We start from the raw sequence: 17,214 nt of genomic DNA on the forward strand, positions 1-17,214 counted from the left end.
ACGCTGGGGAGGTTGCCATGAGATGCAATTTGGCCAGTCACGTGATTGACAAGCCGGTCATCAGCCCGCCTCTGGTTGGCCTTCCAGCCCCTCTATTTCTCACCCAGCCTAAGGCCACCGTCAGCTGGCAATCCGCATCTGCTCTCCATTTCTGACCCAAGTGCAGAATTAGTGAGGCACGGTATAGTGGCCTACTCTCTCCGCCTCCAGCCCGCAAAAATATTGCCGGTTTCCTCAAAAGAACTTTTTGATTTCTTTCGTCAATAGTGCAGAGCGGGCATTCCCCAATACACGGCCATGGCTCCCCTAGTCCCGTCGCATGAAGAGCTTGAACGCAGACGTGTAAGCTTTTTTTTTCAGCTTTATATCTCTTTCTGATCTAACAGCCTGCAGATTGTCAACGTTAACGCAGAGACGGTCACTAACATCGCTTCTACTGATTTCCCCGGCCACTGGCCAGGCGAGTCGCACGAATGGAATCTTGATAAATTCAGAGATGTATGCCCTACAACTCCCTTGTTCATATCCACTTTCTAAACTTCGCAGGGCTTCCGGGTCGACTTCCACCAAAACAAGAAGTTCGAGGCTTCTTTTTCCTTGATCGGTTTGGATGCCTCTATCGCAAACGCATTCCGTCGCATTGTCATGGCTGAAGTGCCTACTCTCGCTATTGAATGGGTATACATTCACAATAACACCTCTGTCATTCAAGATGAGGTGCTTGCACAGCGGCTTGGTCTTATCCCTCTTCAGGGTTCAGTCGAAGGCCTCAACTGGATGCAGTGGTACAACAAGGGCAGCGAAGATGAGCCTGGCAGCGGTAGCGACCTGGCAGATTACAACACCGTCGTTCTGCGTCTCGACGTCGAATGTACCAAGAACCCGAATGCATCCCGTGACGAAACAGACCCTCGCAAACTGTACAAGAACGCACACGTCTACGCCAAGGATATCGTTTTCCACCCTGTCGGCCGCCAAGAAGAGTTCTTCACCGGTGAAGGCGCCATTCGAGCTGTGAACCCCGATATTCTCGTTGCTAAGCTTCGCCCTGGGCAGAAGATAGAGTTGGAAATGCACTGTATTAAAGGCATTGGAGCAGATCATGCCAAATTCTCCCCGGTAGCGACAGCGACTTATCGTCTGATGCCGGTCATCCAGATTTTGCGCCCTATCATTGGAGAGGACGCGAAGAAATTCGCCAAATGCTTCCCTAAGGGAGTTATTGGTCTTGAGCCCATCACCGCTGAGGATGAGCGGCAAAACGCTGAATATCGTGGTCGTGGCGGCGAGCTTAAGGCCGTTGTTCGCGATGCTTTCAATGATACCGTTAGCAGGGAGTGCTTACGACATGATGAATTCAAAGGCAAGGTCAAGTTGGGCCGGATTCGCGATCACTTCATCTTCAACATTGAAAGCACTGGACAGTTTGACAGCGACGTTCTCTTCCTCGAAAGCGTGAAGGTGCTGAAGCTCAAATGTGCACGGTGGAAGCGGGGCTTGACGGACCTCATGCGATAGGTATTAATCCCTCATCTGCAATTGTTTAAAGTCTCTTCTTGAAGCATCACCCGGCGTTGGTTTGTTGTTCTTTGTTTGTACATATGCGACAAAAGTGGGCCAATACCTTCTTTACATGACTGGGAGTCTGGATCAGGATTTAAGATATAGAAAAACTGGTTAAAAATAACGAAATCTAGTCATAATCATTATTCTCTCGTAGTGCCATCTCACCCGCAAAATGTTTACCCGAAAACCAGCTGGAAGCGGAAATCGATCGTGTATGCAGGGTCGCTCACAGCAACCTCCTGCCCACTCACAATAAGATCACGAAGCTTTTGTTTCAGGTGTGGCCGAGTCTGCTCTTCCAATTGAGGTGGGAAGCGCTGGTAAAGGGTCTTCTCTTCCGTTCTCAAGCTCGGCTTCTTCAGCTGTGCCTCGGGTCGCTCCCCAAGCGTCTCAATGAATTCCTCCAACGTGGCATCAGGGTTCACTGTTATCTTGCGTGCGAGGTTACCACAGACAGGGCAGTCTGGCTTCTTTTCCGCTTCAAAAGTGTAAGTGTATACGCCTTCCTCCCCAGCATACATCATGTAGTTCTCTAAGAAGGGATTGCAAGAGGTAGCGATCTTCAACGCTTCAGATGTTGTGGCGGCTGCGATGACGGCGTTTGTTGATGCGATAGCCGGAATGATGTTCTTCACCACGCCTTGCGTCATCTGAAAGGTCACCCCGGAAATATTGAATTCTTTAGCTCGTTCAAGCGCGGCATTGTATACCCAACCGATGTGCTCCATGTCATCACTGTCAAACGTATCATCCTTGCGTTTATCCTGCCATGCTATCTGGTGTGCCCATTCAATGCAATGCTGAGGCTGGCGGGGAATAGTGGCGATAGTGCAGAGCGGTACCGCCGGGCGGGGAGCGTGCATATCGAGTTGACACTCGATACATGATGTGAGGGTAGGTAAAATGACACGCGCCTGACCCTTGAATCCTATGATATTTTAGACCTTCTTCACGCATTGCTGGTAGGTTACTCACCTTCTGTTCCGCCGTCAATTAAAGGCTTTAGGCTCTCTGGATTGTCTATGTCAACCATTCCGACTAACGTGGAATTAATCCACCGTCGAGCTTCGATGCTGTCAAGACCACAGACAATTATCTTGAACTGCATGTAATAGTCTTCATCCTTATCCTGGATTTTGCCAACAAAGGGTGTAATCTTGACACCTTTGACTCGTCTCTCAACAAATGCGGCGGCAACCTCTGCTTTGGGTTTGCCTATGTCAGATTGACGAAATAGAAACTGCCTGTTCAAATTAGAAATGTCAATAGTATCTGCTAAAGGTTAGTCGCAGTGTTCTTCGTTCAAAATTGGGGCGACTTGCCCATATCGATAACATGGATGTCTTTGAAGCCCGACAAGGCAAGGTTTTTCAAGATCTCGCATCCTAGGCCTCCAGCTCCACTGCAAAGGGATTGAAGTCAGGAACTGCGTCGAAATGCAGCCGAACAGCGTCTACTTACATCACCCTTGGGGGGAGCACGTTAGTAGCGTCACCAGATTCCAACTGATACGGTTGAATACATACAAGATCTTAGATTCCTCTAGGGACTTTATTGTTTCATTTCCAGGAACCCAGTCAGGATCTGAAAAAGGACCCGACTTTGACAATACCTCGTAGAGATATTTCCTAGAAGCGTAAGTCCTAAGAAGGTTGCCGGACGCGAGGGAGACTCACCATTGATTCCCCGCTCCCATGTTGGCAAGGTGATCTACGGCACAGATTATGAAATAAAAATACGTTCTTCGTGGCTTATGACTTGAGCTATTCAGAAAAGCTGATTGTATCCAGAGAGATGTTTCAAAGCTGTATGACTGCGAGGATTAGAACGTGCATTGCTGTTGTGATTGACGGACCACTTATAAAGCGGCCACACGTGACCATATCTCTCTATCGTACAACCGCTGTCCAAAACTGCAGTTTGGGCCATGGGGCCGTTGGGAAGATAGTGTGTCTATAGGTACAATGCTGAGCTACTTTTGGAAGCAGCCCTTGTCAACTCAGCGACATCTTTTCATGTTGTTTCTTTACAACGTCATATTGGCACATGAGAGCGCAATTCTGATGACTAATTATACAAATGCATAAAGTTTCTTCCACCACACGATTCACAGCGGCATTTCCTTATACAAGAACCAATAATGCTCACTTCTGAAGATGGACAAGCTTATTACGGAGATAGAAACAATACACCATGGTCAGACTCCAGCTCTCACGGTTCGAGAGGAGAAGACCAAGGATTTCGTCTCAGAAACAAAAGACGCTACGCCAACTGCCGAGTCCAGTTCAGACTCGAGGTCACCAGCTCAGATTCTATCAACACTGAAATCAACCCCCCGTCGTGAGGAACTTTCCGCTGCCATATTTGCTCTAGATCCCTTCAATAAGAGATCTTCAGCAAGCAGTATCGATATTAGAGTCCCAAGCCCTGTGTCAGCCCAGCTGCTCAATGCTCTAGTCACCATTACAATCCCCGATCATTGGGGCTCTATCAACGCAATCAATAGAACAGGAACAGGCGATACCAAGCTTCGAGGTGCTCTCCTGAGGTGTCTCAGCAGTGTTTCAGGAATCAATTGTTTGGTGACACAGCTCCGTTCCCTCATAGCCCAGTCGCGGGCATCCTCCAGACAGGCAGACGCATCAGGAAGCGGACGCCGAATCAGGCACATTCTGGAAGTTGTTTCCGCTCTGCTGGAACCCATAGATCTAGTGTGGCGCCTTTACAATGATATTGATGCAGTCTACGGGAATGCTACCCAGAAGCAAGTGGCGTGGAAAGAACTTGTCTCTCAACTGGCAACTGGCAGGTTACTCTCAATTTCAGCAGAAGCTACTTCACTAGCTGGGGAGTCAGATCTTCCGAACAAAATTTCTTGGCTTGGAACCGGGGCCCAGTATGCCTCGTGGTTAGGAGCCAACATTTCCCATATGGCCTCCAAGCTTAGCGTTGGCAACGAGGAACAATGGAAGGCAGTCGCCTCACTCACAGGAAGGGCACTGAGTCTTGGGTATACTGGTAATTTTGACTTACTATCTGATAAATTCTCATTCTAACATGTTCCTAGGGCCTTTGGTGAGAGAAATATATCATAATCTTCTAGTCGAGCAAACACACTTGGAAAAGTACACCGCACTATTTGACCATCTTCGGTGGACAGAGCAATTAACCGTGTTGGACACCATATTCCGTGATATCGAGAAAAGATGCTTTTCTACAGAGAGTTTTAGTGGGAATGAGAAGGACCTGAGTGAACCTATAGATGACGTCGCCGCTTTATGTTCAGCCTTGATATCAAAACGAGCTAGTCTGGAAAGCCAACTAGTAGATTGGCTTTCAGATGGCCAAGGGGGCTCCATTCAGACAGTGTCATTAAGAAGGGCTATCATTGTCAATTTGGCACACCAGAAAGGTACATCTATCTTATCGAGAATAATGCTCAAGAGCTCTACTGAGACTTTCTATTGCAGACCTCATAGCGACATTACTTGTCAAAAGTCTCGAACAATCGGCTGATAAAATTTATATCCAACATGCTCCGATGAGGAGTCAGGAAGGTATAATTCATGTATTCTATCATAAATAAGCGCTCGCTAATATTGCAAAGCAAACACTCAAGCCATTCTTCTTGCCGCAGGCTATCTACATCGCCTTAACCGAGATGAAGTGAAGAGCATTGGACATACAAGTGTCTTCCTCAACGCTGTATCCAACCGCTTAGCAGCGACCTCCACACGGGCCCGCTTCCTCGGAATGATCATTGGCACTGCGATCTCGCAGCTTATTGAGGAACCCGGTAAAGCAATCAAATTTGATCTCGAAGAGATGGAGGGCGATGAGGCTACATGGTACTTGAGTCTTGTTAATTCTAGCGACAAAATTGGGTCTCTGGACTCCATTAGATTGCCAAAAAGTATGTCTAACAAGCCTGGACCGACTGCAGTCAGGGCCGAAGCGCGCACAAGCACTACACGTCCTCTTGGGAAGTCTAACCAACGTACAACAAAAATTGTGGCAGTTGAAGAGATAGACAATTCGGATGAGGAGGGTGAAGACGAGGATGCTGATTTGATACCTTATGAAAAACCTGACGAAGATCCGGCTGATGAGGACGACGACCCAACGCTTCTGCAGCGGAATAAACCGGCTGCGCCAGTGTAAGTCTACTTATTTCAAGTTGACCAGACCATCTAATCATTGATAGGTACATCCGCGACCTTATAATATACCTTCGGGACACAGAGAACCTAGACCGTTACGAACTTGCCCTCGCAACAGCCCCAGAACTAATCAGACGTAAGGCCGGCTTTGGTACAGAGCTCGCCGAACACACAGAAGAATTGGGTCTCGTGCTCGTCGGCCTACAAGAGCAAAGCAAGTTCGCGAGGTTTCATGAACTCCGTCTTCAGAGCATGATTGCTCTTATAGTGTCGCGGCCTCTCAAGATGGCCCGCTGGTTTGCCGCCGTATTCTTTGACGCCGACCTATCCCAAGCGCAGCGGTCAGCGGTCCTTATTGCCCTAGGCCTCAGCGCCAGAGAGGTGGCTGGAGTCGGGGCGGATGACGCGAAAGCAATGGGACTCCCGGCCCTATCAGATACCTCCTTCCCTTCGAAGCGACTTCCGGCTAATCTCGAAGCGTTCTACGCCAGCCCCGAGTCTCCCATAGCGAGCATAACAAGGGGCATTGAGCGAGCATCACTTCAGCCAATCGCGACAGAGGCAGCAGACTCCGTTTCTGGTCCAAAAGCGCTCAAAGTACGCAAGTTCTCCTCCCGTATGGAAGTCGAGAAAAGGCGCCAGCAGCGCGAGGCGCACCGTCAGAAGTCCACAGTGAAAGACCTATATAAGGTTCTCTCAGAGGGCTTCTTCTATCCATTGACCGGGCGTTTTGAGATCATGATGATGCAGTTCACTTCGTAAGTGGCCTTCTTCACAACAAAATGAAAGAACTAGCCTAGCTAACTACGAACGAAACAGCTCAACAGCCCCCTCCCACAACCCTTTCTTCGTCCCGCATCTACTTACCCTCTTCATCCAAACCCTCACCATCATTATCTCAACAAGCGGTCCACATACCCCCTTCCTGCCCACGCTAACTCATCAAACTCTGACATTCCTCCTCTCTCTGCACGCGCGCCCTCTATCCTCAGAGCCAACGATCCTTTCAGCACTCCTCTCACTCTTCCTCGCGGCGATTGATCTGAATCTTGAATTTGGAACGTCCGGGGAAGAGAGACTCGTAAATGAATATGCAGTGCAGGTAATGGAACTTAGAGAGTGGGTGGGGGAGGTCTTTGACCAGACGCCAGCGGTGGAGGATGAGAATGATCCGCGGGAGCGGGTGAGGACATTGGCGGCAGGGGTTATGATCAAGCTGGGGGAGGTTATGGAGAGGTATCAGGGGAGGTTGATGGGTGTTAATTCGGGGTTTAAGTACTAGGTATTGGATGAACGTTTGAGAATAGGTAATCCTGATTCAACGTGCCAATCTGGCCTATATAAAATGACTGCTGTCTTGAGCGTTATCCCCGGTAGTATGATCTTTAGACTTATGCATTTGCAATGACTATATGGATAGCGGTATAGTTCCTATGACATTAACTGTACGCTCTACGAGGTCAAGACTCAGTCAAGGCAAACCCCCCCTTCTCAAGCGCAGCATCCATCATCCGATCTCCATTAATGATTCCCGTAGTACAAATCACAATGTTCCGCCTCGGCGCCTCCTGTGCCGCAATGAACCGCAATGCCGCGATTTCCGTAAATGTGATCCCTCCGAGGAAGAACACATACACGGTCTTAGCCGCATTGTTACCACTCAGTGTCTGCCGCGCACGAACCGCTTTATCGTCGCCCTTTTGGACAATACTGAACGTCGATCCACGCGCACTCTTCACCACATCTTCATATCCAAGCCAGCCTGGGGATGCGGTATTCGCGTGCGCAGCCGGGCCACCTTTCATAAGCGACATGACGTATGATTTCTGCAAGACGCACTGCACAAGGCGAATGCTGAGAGGGGCGAAACCGCTGTAGACATAAGCGATATCTTCAGGTTCCTTCTCGCTAACTTCTTCGACGACCAGGCGAAGATTTTTGCGAAAGTAGGCGTAGTTTGTTTTCGATCCCGTTTGGGTGCCCGTGCCGGGAATTAGCATTGTGGTTGCAGACGACCGGGGCTGGAGAAGCTCCATCTTCTCCAAAGCACTGAATGTTAGCAGGTGTTGGTGCCCGTATGCGTGGACGACTTGGCGTTTAAAACTCTCGAGGTCTTTAGGCCGTAGGCCACCGGACATGCATGATTCGAGACAAAGCAAACGGAGGATTGTCTTCAGTGGAATATCCCGGGCGATGAGTTCCTCAATGAGAGGATGTTGGTAAGTTGGGTCGGCGCCTGCAGCGTCGTTCTGTTGCACTTCGAGGATCTTGCGGAAAGTGTCTGAGCGCGTGTTTTTCATGATTTCCTCAGCGAGGTTGGTGTGAACTCTCAAGCTTTGATGTTCGAGTTGATATGATGGTAGTTTATTCACAAACTCGCGAAGTTCAGTTGTCGTTTTTGCTGTATGACGGCTCTCATAATCTGTTTCTAATCGACGTGCTACCTTATTCAGGATATCGCCGACTATAGCAAAATTCGCGTCACGGAGTTGACTGAACAGTTGGTCAGACGAATCCAACTGAATCTTCCGCTTTTGACCTTGCTTAGCCTGTTGAGATGCTTTGGAAGACTCCTGGGCCTGGGGAGTTGAGCTGGCCCCTGCAATTGTCGTATCAATGTCCGCTTGGTTGTGCTTGATTCCTACCAACTCATCGATGAGACCCTCATACGTTAGCTGTGTAAGCAGAGGGGTGCCGAAGTCCACCTCTCGGTCAATGATGATCAAACTCTCAATGCTTGAGCTGGGTAAAAGTCCCCGGAAAGACAGTCCTGTCAGTCCTGAGCTTTCCTCTGCGTCAATCTCCTTCCTCATCCGCAGCAGGAGGTCAGCGAGTCGTCGAGCATGATCGCCTTTGCCTACTATCCGAGGAAAATAGCCATGTCTCTGTTGAATAGCCATAAGAGCCTTTGCGGAATGGAAGATGCACCCAGGATCCTTGTGCTACAAAATGAATCAGCACTGATCACTATCTCCAGGAGAAAGATCTCACCAGGTACAAGTCCGCAAAAGAGTCATCCAGTTCCAAAGAAAGAACGTCCTGCTCTAGAGGAAAAAAGTAAAGAGGCAGCTCAGCGATGCTCACATCTCCAATGATGCCTGCGCTCTCTAGGATGTTATTGCTTACGAGGGTCCGTCTTGGAACCCAAAAGATGGAAAATTCATGGTCTATACTGCTGTTGCGTTGAAGCCTTTGGATCTGCTCTGTAAAACTTGTCAGCTTATTCTGATGGCATTCAGTCATACGAGGCAGAGAAAGAAAGCCTTAGGGATAAGCTGCTAAACGAAGTTTCAATATAGGGAGCTTGACTGATTACGCAGAGTGGAGAAGAAGTCTGCGTAACTTTAATGCTCCCAGCAAGCGCGATAGCAAGGAGCCTTCGCATTTACAGTCATTTGGGTATGTAAATCAAAGGTGGATAAAGATCATGACATACCTGCCACTGCCCGCACCTGGCGGATCTTTTCGGCGTACGCTAGAAATACCACATTGCGCTGAGAAGAGTCGACATTTCCATTTTCAAGCAAGAATACCCGGTCTACGCCATACTCCTGAAGCTGCGAAAACTTGACAAAAAGCCCGACGGGCCCAGCAAGCCCCTGGCTAATCACCAGGTTCTTCTTCCCACGGACCTAGATCGAGGTAATGAATCAGGCTAGAACCAGAAACAGTGCCAACTAGGAGCCTTACTCACGCCTTCGAGAAGATTCAGCAAGCCTTTACGGGCCTTGTCCTTGATATTGTCGGCATCAGACCCAGGGAATGGTGCCATGGCTACCTTATACGAAGCATGGGGTGGGAGCAGTTGACGTTTGACTGCGGCACCGCCCTCAGTTGAGGCTTAGAAGGGTCCAGCCATCCCCGCTAGCTTCTTTCGGCTTAGTGGAGTCGAATTGGTGAGTAATCATACGGTAAAATACTCACTGATAGCCAGAATTGCAGCACAACTATGTGTATCATGATTACATAGCTGCCTTTGAGTCTCAGGAGCGTCTTGACACTTTTGCCGCTGCTGCTCCCCTGACACTTAACATCTTCGCTCCCCTCCCTCCTTCCCTTCCCCTCTCTTCAATTCTCAGTCAATCATAAATAGCCTCTCAATTTATTATTTTCACTCTATATTCCTACGCTGTTTCGGCGAAGTATCTAGCTAAAATACGCTATGAAGCGATTCGGCCTCAAAAAGTCGTCAGACGCCGGCGACGACGATTCCTCCAACCGCCGCGCCCTCTTTGGATCGAGGTCGAAGAACAAGAGCCCTCCTGCCGAAGCGAATCCTTACGCGAAACCGATTCCTGCTGACCCTTACACGAGGGCAAAAGCGCAGCACGGTATAGCACCCCCACCACCTGGCGTGGACCTCGGCGGCCCTCCCAACCATGCATCAGGCAACGCAATTCCTGGTGATCACAAGTCCCAAATACCCGGCGACAACAAATACCAGGGCTATGCACCCAATGCATATGGCAGTCAGGGCGGGTACGGCGCAAATCGATACGGTGGCGGCGCGGGCGCTGCTCCCACTTCACGATACGGAGGCTACGGCGGGTTGGGTAATGCCGACCCTAATGATCCGGCGGCTGCCGATGACAACCGAGCCGCTCTCTTTGGAAACGCCAGCGAGAGAGCTGCGGCACAACCAACAACCGCACCACCTCCTTACTCCGAGGGGCAGCCTGCCCAGGCCGGCGGCTACGGTGCCAGCGGCAATTCGTATAGCGCCGCTACTTACCAGGAACGACATCTCACAGCAGAAGAGGAGGAGGAGCAGGAAGTTCAGGCAGTCAAACAAGATATCCGGTTCATGAAACAGGGCGATGTCGCCTCCACTCGCAACGCCCTCCGCATTGCCGCACAAGCCGAGGAAACCTCTCGAGAGACGCTCGCTCGCCTTGGTGCTCAGGGTGAGATGATCCACAACACAGAGAAGAACCTCGATGTGGCCGGAGTGGAAGGGCGTATCGCGGATGAAAAGGCTCGCGAGCTGAAGACATTGAACAAGAGCATGTTCGCCGTGCATGTGTCCAACCCATTCACGAGTGCTCAGCGAAAGAGGGATCGCGACCAGCGAATCATGGACAATCACCGACAGGTGCGCGAAGCTCAAGCAGGAACTCGGAGCGAGGCCTACAAGACCAACCAGCGCATGGAGCAAACGTTCCGGGAAATTGAACGAGAGGACAGGAAGACCAACAAACCATACAAGGCATCCGTAACCGAGCGTGCGAAATATCAATTCGAGGCGGACAGTGAAGACGAAGCCATGGAAGACGAGATCGAACAGAACTTGAACTTGATTGCTGGCGCAAGTGGTCGACTGAATCTTCTGGCCAAGGCGACGGGTCGCGAGCTAGACGAACAGAACAGACACTTGGAACGTATCATGGGCAAGGTAAAAACTTCCTCTCCTATTCCAGTAATCCTGATGCTAACGATAGTTCAGAGCGAATCCGTCGACGATCAGCTCGCCATGAACCGCGCCAGGCTTGACCGCATCCGCTAAGCTTACACATTGCGATTGTTATGACGACTGCCTGGCGCCGTCTCAAAACATTCCCATTATCTTAAACTGTTTCCTGTGTACCTCAGGCGTTCTGGGCATATCTTTTGGCTTTCTTCGGTTGTGGGCTTGTGGGCATTGTTGAGAGCTCTAATACATCTGTGAATAGGAATAGACTTCGCTTTTCGGCTGATCTCATTACCCTACCGCTAGTTTGTTTATTTACTGCATTTATCCACGTCAAATTTCATTGTAGGTTGTCGTCCGTGACGATCCGCTACCTAGCTTAGTACTTCAGCCCTTGACCATGGTTGCATAATTGGCCGTCTCCTCCAGGAGGGATCTTCCTCAGGGAAGTCGGCACCTGCGATCCCATTCCTGAGAATAATGTGCTGTCAATTCCCGTGCTGCCAATAGCTTCCGCCAGCGTGGCCAGCCATAAAACAGTTCACATCATACGGCTATTGTACTTGGTCAGGCGAACACATACAACCGGATATATTCCTATATAATCACAATCAGTGGTGGCATCCATTAAACCGTATCCCCTCTCGACAGTAAGGGCCATGATATCCTCAGTTGGAACATTGTTCCGTAACCCTACGTTGGAGACTCCATCGCCAGCAGCCGATCCTAGACGCAGTGTAGAGGATCCACGAGATATTCTTATACATCATGTCAGCCAGACAATGCAGGACATCGAACACCATTTTTTCACCGTAACACTCGTGGCTATTCGGTTGAAAATGACTTTCCCAGGCAAGACCCCAATGCCCTAGAAGCTGCTATTAGAACTGCCTGGTGCAAGACGTGCCTCAACAGTCCGCTGCCTCAATCTATAAGCTTTGAACACTCGTTACTTCGATCTCTGTTCGGAGCTTGGAGGACATTTTGTAGTGTTAGACTCTCAGCAGATTGTTAGGCGTATACTGTCCAAGTCAGGTTGGAGATATCCGGATTGAGAGCCATCTGAGCAGGAATGTTTGAGACTGTGGCATCCTGGACGTAATATCGTACTGGGAAAGGAAAATCATGAAGGGGGTAAAAAGATCTGGGATTGATCGGGAATTGACATCTTGACATCTTCGTTCAGTAAAGGGGTCTTACTTGTCTCGCAAATATCCTTCCACAGCGTTCCTTCGTCACAATAGCATAACTATCTGATGTAGTATAGCTAATAAAGCAGTAGAGATAGTTTGATTCATACTCGTCGACTATACTGCGCACCTTGACACAAACTCTCCATTCTTTTAGTACCTGGTGGCTAAGGCTGGATTATATATGTTTTCACCCTCGCATCACAAAGACAGCTATCTCCCCTCTTCACGCCATGTACTAATATCACTGCTAACTAGGAAACATCTACAATAGAGAATACCAAGTGCTAGGTGGAGTTAAAAAAAATATTCGCCTCGTCATTTTTCCATCAAGGGTTAGACATACTCGAGCGTAGCAGTAGTTAATGATATTATGCCACGTGATTTTTCCTTAGTCATCTACTTTGTCTTGACTTCATCCTTTTTCACGTCCCGGTGCACCCTCAGATACCACCTCCTGACTCCAAACCATCGCCGTGGCGTTTATCTTACGTCTTTTTATCCGGATGTAGCGGCAGCTACTGTTTTTTCCCGAGGTTGCTTGCTCTACATCGCGTCTTTAGCTCTTTTCCTTCGACAACATGTCTGACGGTAAGACTCCAATTCTGAAATCATCGCAAGCTTCGCTAATAATGGCTGCAGCGGATTTCGACGCTGTCCGAAAGCTCCAGGCTGAGCGCAATGCGGCAGCGGCCGCGAAAAAAGGTTCTAGGACCTTTGATCCGTCTAACCAGCGCACTGACAACTCGACAAAGGCCTCCTTGACCGAATCATTCGATACAACCCTCTACGATCGTGAAGGTGCCGATAAATATGCGGGTTATAGCACCTCCATCGCTGTTGACGATGGAGATGAAGACATGGAGGACGCGGATAATGGACACCGCTTGGTTGGGCAGTATACTGCAACGCGAAGCCAGATTGACGAGTTTGCCCGGGGAAATGGGGTCGAAGAAGAGGACATTCTTCTTGGACGTGAAAAGGCTGCTAGGATCTCCGATCGAGAGACTGATTACCAGAAACGCCGCTTCAACCGAGGGCCTTTGACTCCTACCCGGGCCGATCCCTTCGCTGCGAACACCCACGCGAATGTTGAACAAGAGGGCCAGACGTACCGTGAGGTTATGGCTCTTCGTGAGATCGAGAAAGAAGAAGAGCGTGTCCAGAAGCTGATCGCAGAAAAACAGGCTCGTGGTGAGAACGGCGTGCAAGAACACGAGGCCACACTGAAGCTCGAAGATAAGGAGAATGCGGAAGCAGGATCAACGGTGTCGGTTGCCACTGGCCGCAAGCGCAAGCAACGCTGGGACGTGGCTCCCACGGATGAGACGCCTGCTGCTCCTACTTCTGACGATGCTAAGGCTAAAAAGTCGCGATGGGACCAAACACCTGCTCCTGGTGGTGGCGAAGCCCCCAAGCGCCGTTCACGATGGGATCAAGCACCAGCGATTGCGGCGGCAACACCTGTTGGTAACCAAGGACTTGCAACACCTATGCATCCTTCCCAAGTAGGTGCGCCTATGATTCCAACCAGTTTTGGAACTGATATCTCTGGCCGCAATGCCCCTCTCTCCGACGAGGAGCTTGACATGATGCTCCCGTCGGAAGGCTACAAGATCCTCGAGCCTCCTCCTGGATATGCTCCAATCCGGACGCCTGCAAGGAAGCTTATGGCGACACCGGCACCGATTGCCAGCTCCACTGGCGTAGGTGGCTTTATGATGCAGGAACCGGAGAGTGCCCGTTCCCTCGGCAAGCAGCTTCCTACCGAGATTCCTGGGGTTGGCGATCTCCAATTTTTCAAGCCAGAGGATATGGCATACTTCGGAAAGTTGATGGATACTGGAGATGAATCAACGATGTCAGTGGAGGAACTCAAAGAACGAAAGATCATGAGGCTGTTGCTCAAGGTCAAAAACGGCACGCCACCGATGAGAAAAACTGCCCTGCGTCAGCTCACTGATAACGCGCGACAATTCGGCGCTGGCCCCTTGTTCAACCAGATCCTGCCTCTACTTATGGAGAAATCCTTGGAAGATCAGGAGCGTCACTTGCTTGTCAAAGTCATTGACCGTGTCCTCTATAAGCTAGATGACCTTGTGCGGCCGTATGTGCACAAGATTTTGGTTGTTATTGAGCCTTTGCTCATTGACCAAGACTACTACGCGCGGGTTGAGGGTCGTGAGATCATTTCGAACCTGGCCAAGGCCGCTGGTCTTGCGACTATGATTAGTACTATGCGTCCTGATATTGATCACGTTGATGAATATGTACGAAACACAACCGCTCGAGCCTTTGCCGTTGTCGCTTCCGCTCTTGGTATCCCCGCTCTCCTCCCCTTCCTGCGAGCTGTATGTCGCAGTAAGAAGTCCTGGCAGGCCCGACACACTGGGGTCAAGATCGTCCAGCAGATTCCTATCCTTATGGGTTGCGCCATTCTTCCCCATCTGAAAGGTCTCGTTGACTGCATTGCGGACAACCTTAGTGATGAACAGGCCAAGGTCAGAACGGTCACAGCTTTGGCGGTTGGAGCGTTGGCTGAAGCAGCTAACCCATACGGTATTGAGAGTTTCGACGAAATTCTCAACCCGCTCTGGACTGGAGCTCGAAAGCAACGTGGTAAGGGTCTTGCTGCCTTCCTCAAAGCTGTTGGTTATATCATTCCTCTCATGGACGAGGAATATGCAAACTACTACACCAGTCAGATCATGGAAATTCTTCTCCGAGAATTTTCATCTCCTGATGAGGAGATGAAGAAGGTCGTTCTTAAAGTGGTTTCGCAATGCGCGAGCACTGATGGTGTGACAGCTAGTTACCTGAAGGAACATGTGCTGGTAGATTTTTTCAAGAGTTTTTGGGTTAGACGTATGGCCCTGGATCGAAGGAACTACCGGCAAGTGGTTGATACCACCGTTGACCTGGGACAGAAGGTTGGCGCTGGTGAAATCTTGGAGCGGATCATCAACAACTTGAAGGACGAGAGCGAGCCTTATCGGAAGATGACCGTGGAGACTGTGGAGAAGACGATCGCGTCCCTTGGAGCTGCAGATATCTCGGAAAGGCTAGAAGAGCGACTTATCGATGGTGTTCTGTATGCCTTCCAAGAACAGAGCATTGAAGACATCATCATCCTGAACGGCTTTGGAACTGTAGTGAATGCGCTTGGCACTCGATGCAAGCCGTACCTCCCTCAAATTGTCAGTACGATTCTTTGGAGGTTGAACAACAAGTCTGCCACCGTCCGTCAGCAAGCAGCCGACCTCATCTCGCGGATTGCGTTGGTCATGAAGCAATGCGGAGAGGATGCGCTGATGGGTAAGCTGGGCATTGTGCTGTATGAATATCTCGGTGAAGAGTATCCAGAAGTGCTGGGATCCATCCTTGGTGCTCTTCGGTCGATCGTCACGGTTGTTGGTATCAACCAGATGCAACCTCCAATCAGGGACCTACTCCCTCGTCTTACTCCGATTCTGCGAAACCGCCACGAGAAGGTGCAAGAGAACACCATTGACCTTGTCGGTCGTATTGCCGACCGAGGGCCCGAATCCGTCAACGCCCGCGAATGGATGCGTATCTGTTTTGAGCTGCTTGACATGCTAAAAGCCCACAAGAAGGGCATCCGCCGAGCCGCAAACAACACGTTCGGCTTCATCGCCAAGGCCATCGGTCCCCAGGATGTCCTGGCGACCCTACTCAACAACCTTCGCGTCCAGGAGCGTCAGTCGCGCGTGTGTACAGCAGTCGCCATCGGTATCGTTGCCGAAACTTGTGCGCCATTCACTGTCCTCCCCGCCCTGATGAACGAATACCGGGTCCCCGAATTGAACGTACAGAACGGTGTCCTGAAAGCAATGACCTTCCTCTTCGAATACATTGGGGAAATGGCAAAGGACTACGTCTACGCCGTCACCCCTCTCCTTGAGGACGCCCTCATCGACCGCGACCAAGTCCACCGCCAGACGGCAGCAACAGTCGTCAAGCACATTGCCCTCGGCGTTGTTGGGCTCGGATGCGAGGATGCCATGGTCCACCTCCTCAACCTGGTCTTCCCCAACATTTTTGAAACTAGCCCTCACGTCATCGACCGAGTCATTGAAGCCATTGACGCGATCCGCATGGCTGTCGGCACGGGCACTGTGATGAACTACGTCTGGGCCGGTCTCTTCCACTCTGCGCGAAAGGTGCGCACACCCTACTGGCGTCTATACAACGATGCGTACGTGCAGAGCGCGGACGCGATCATTCCTTACTACCCTGAGCTAGAGGAGGACGGACTGAAACGGGACGAATTGCTAATCATGATCTGATCTGATTTGGAGCACAAAAAGGCTATCATACTTCTTCGATCACTGTCTTCTATATGCATGTATTGACATTCTTGGCGTGTTGTGTTCTTGATCCCTCGGCAGGCTGGCGCTTCTTTACATATATCAACAGGAGTTGAACAATTTCATGACCTTTGTTTGCACATCGCATCCCATTTCTTTCCAAAAAGCTGTCTCTAGGGTTGACGTCGCGTCTGCTTACGATGGTCTCACGTACTACGGACTAGTCAGAATCGGTGCACTATAGCATAGACGGGCGTCATTGAGCAATTAATATATTGTAGACAAGCTCAAGGTGAAACATCGACTACTTCTACCTAGTGAGGTTACTTCTACCTAGTCAGGTCTCAGTCTCCCAGACTCAGCCATGATCCCTTCATCTATCTCAGGCAAATAGATTGCAAACAGCACTATCCGAACTCCAGCGCATAGAGCGAAGTCCCCCGTAGTACCTAACAAAGTATATAGAGACAAGTAGCGGACGACCTGCTACGTCATATCCTCGCAAGTATGAAGTACCGAAACAACTCTTAACTCTAGCACATAAACGGAAAGGGCAGGTAGGT

The 17,214-nt window shown here is 50.1% G+C and overlaps 6 protein-coding genes across 6 annotated transcripts, besides 1 other annotated feature; 4 read left to right on the top strand and 2 right to left on the bottom strand.

Moving 5' to 3' along the window:
• Window positions 1–17,214: part of a sequence feature (contig 1.39 809..240080(1)) that runs on past both edges of the window.
• ANIA_02415 (DNA-directed RNA polymerase core subunit RPC40) lies at window positions 277–1,518 on the top strand (the record flags this gene model as incomplete). The annotated part of the gene is made up of 3 exons (XM_654927.2): window positions 277–342; window positions 394–498; window positions 547–1,518. The coding sequence occupies exons 1-3, from the start codon at window positions 298–300 to the stop codon at window positions 1,516–1,518; spliced, it is 1,122 nt and encodes a 373-aa protein (XP_660019.1). The 5' UTR covers window positions 277–297.
• On the bottom strand, window positions 1,743–3,262 carry ANIA_02416 (NEDD8-activating protein UBA3; the record flags this gene model as incomplete). Its single annotated transcript, XM_654928.1, has 5 exons — window positions 1,743–2,494; window positions 2,542–2,810; window positions 3,028–3,033; window positions 3,093–3,194; window positions 3,243–3,262. The coding sequence occupies 5 exons, from the start codon at window positions 3,260–3,262 to the stop codon at window positions 1,743–1,745; spliced, it is 1,149 nt and encodes a 382-aa protein (XP_660020.1).
• On the top strand, window positions 3,723–7,008 carry ANIA_02417 (telomere length regulation TEL2 family protein; the record flags this gene model as incomplete). Its single annotated transcript, XM_654929.1, has 6 exons — window positions 3,723–4,584; window positions 4,634–4,978; window positions 5,174–5,479; window positions 5,510–5,723; window positions 5,771–6,484; window positions 6,546–7,008. The coding sequence occupies 6 exons, from the start codon at window positions 3,723–3,725 to the stop codon at window positions 7,006–7,008; spliced, it is 2,904 nt and encodes a 967-aa protein (XP_660021.1).
• ANIA_02418 (tethering complex ATP-binding subunit VPS33) lies at window positions 7,187–9,498 on the bottom strand (the record flags this gene model as incomplete). The annotated part of the gene is made up of 4 exons (XM_654930.1): window positions 7,187–8,668; window positions 8,718–8,929; window positions 9,163–9,358; window positions 9,421–9,498. The coding sequence occupies 4 exons, from the start codon at window positions 9,496–9,498 to the stop codon at window positions 7,187–7,189; spliced, it is 1,968 nt and encodes a 655-aa protein (XP_660022.1).
• On the top strand, window positions 9,814–11,513 carry ANIA_02419 (putative plasma membrane SNARE protein (Sec9)). Its single transcript, XM_654931.2, has 2 exons — window positions 9,814–11,118; window positions 11,170–11,513. The coding sequence occupies exons 1-2, from the start codon at window positions 9,889–9,891 to the stop codon at window positions 11,227–11,229; spliced, it is 1,290 nt and encodes a 429-aa protein (XP_660023.1). The 5' UTR covers window positions 9,814–9,888; the 3' UTR covers window positions 11,230–11,513.
• Window positions 12,956–16,630, top strand: ANIA_02420 (U2 snRNP complex subunit HSH155; the record flags this gene model as incomplete). The annotated part of the gene is made up of 1 exon (XM_654932.1): window positions 12,956–16,630. The coding sequence occupies one exon, from the start codon at window positions 12,956–12,958 to the stop codon at window positions 16,628–16,630; it is 3,675 nt and encodes a 1,224-aa protein (XP_660024.1).

This window comes from Aspergillus nidulans, chromosome VII (assembly GCF_000011425.1).
Source record: "Aspergillus nidulans FGSC A4 chromosome VII".
NCBI classification, from domain to species: Eukaryota; Fungi; Ascomycota; class Eurotiomycetes; order Eurotiales; family Aspergillaceae; genus Aspergillus; species Aspergillus nidulans.

Excerpts from the sequence above, each read along its gene's own strand:
- ANIA_02419 (XM_654931.2), top strand. The coding sequence starts at position 9,889 with ATGAAGCGATTCGGCCTCAAAAAGTCGTCAGACGCCGGCGACGACGAT. Across the intron at positions 11,119-11,169 it reads TGGAACGTATCATGGGCAAG|AGCGAATCCGTCGACGATCA; the intron begins GTAAAAACTTCC and ends ACGATAGTTCAG.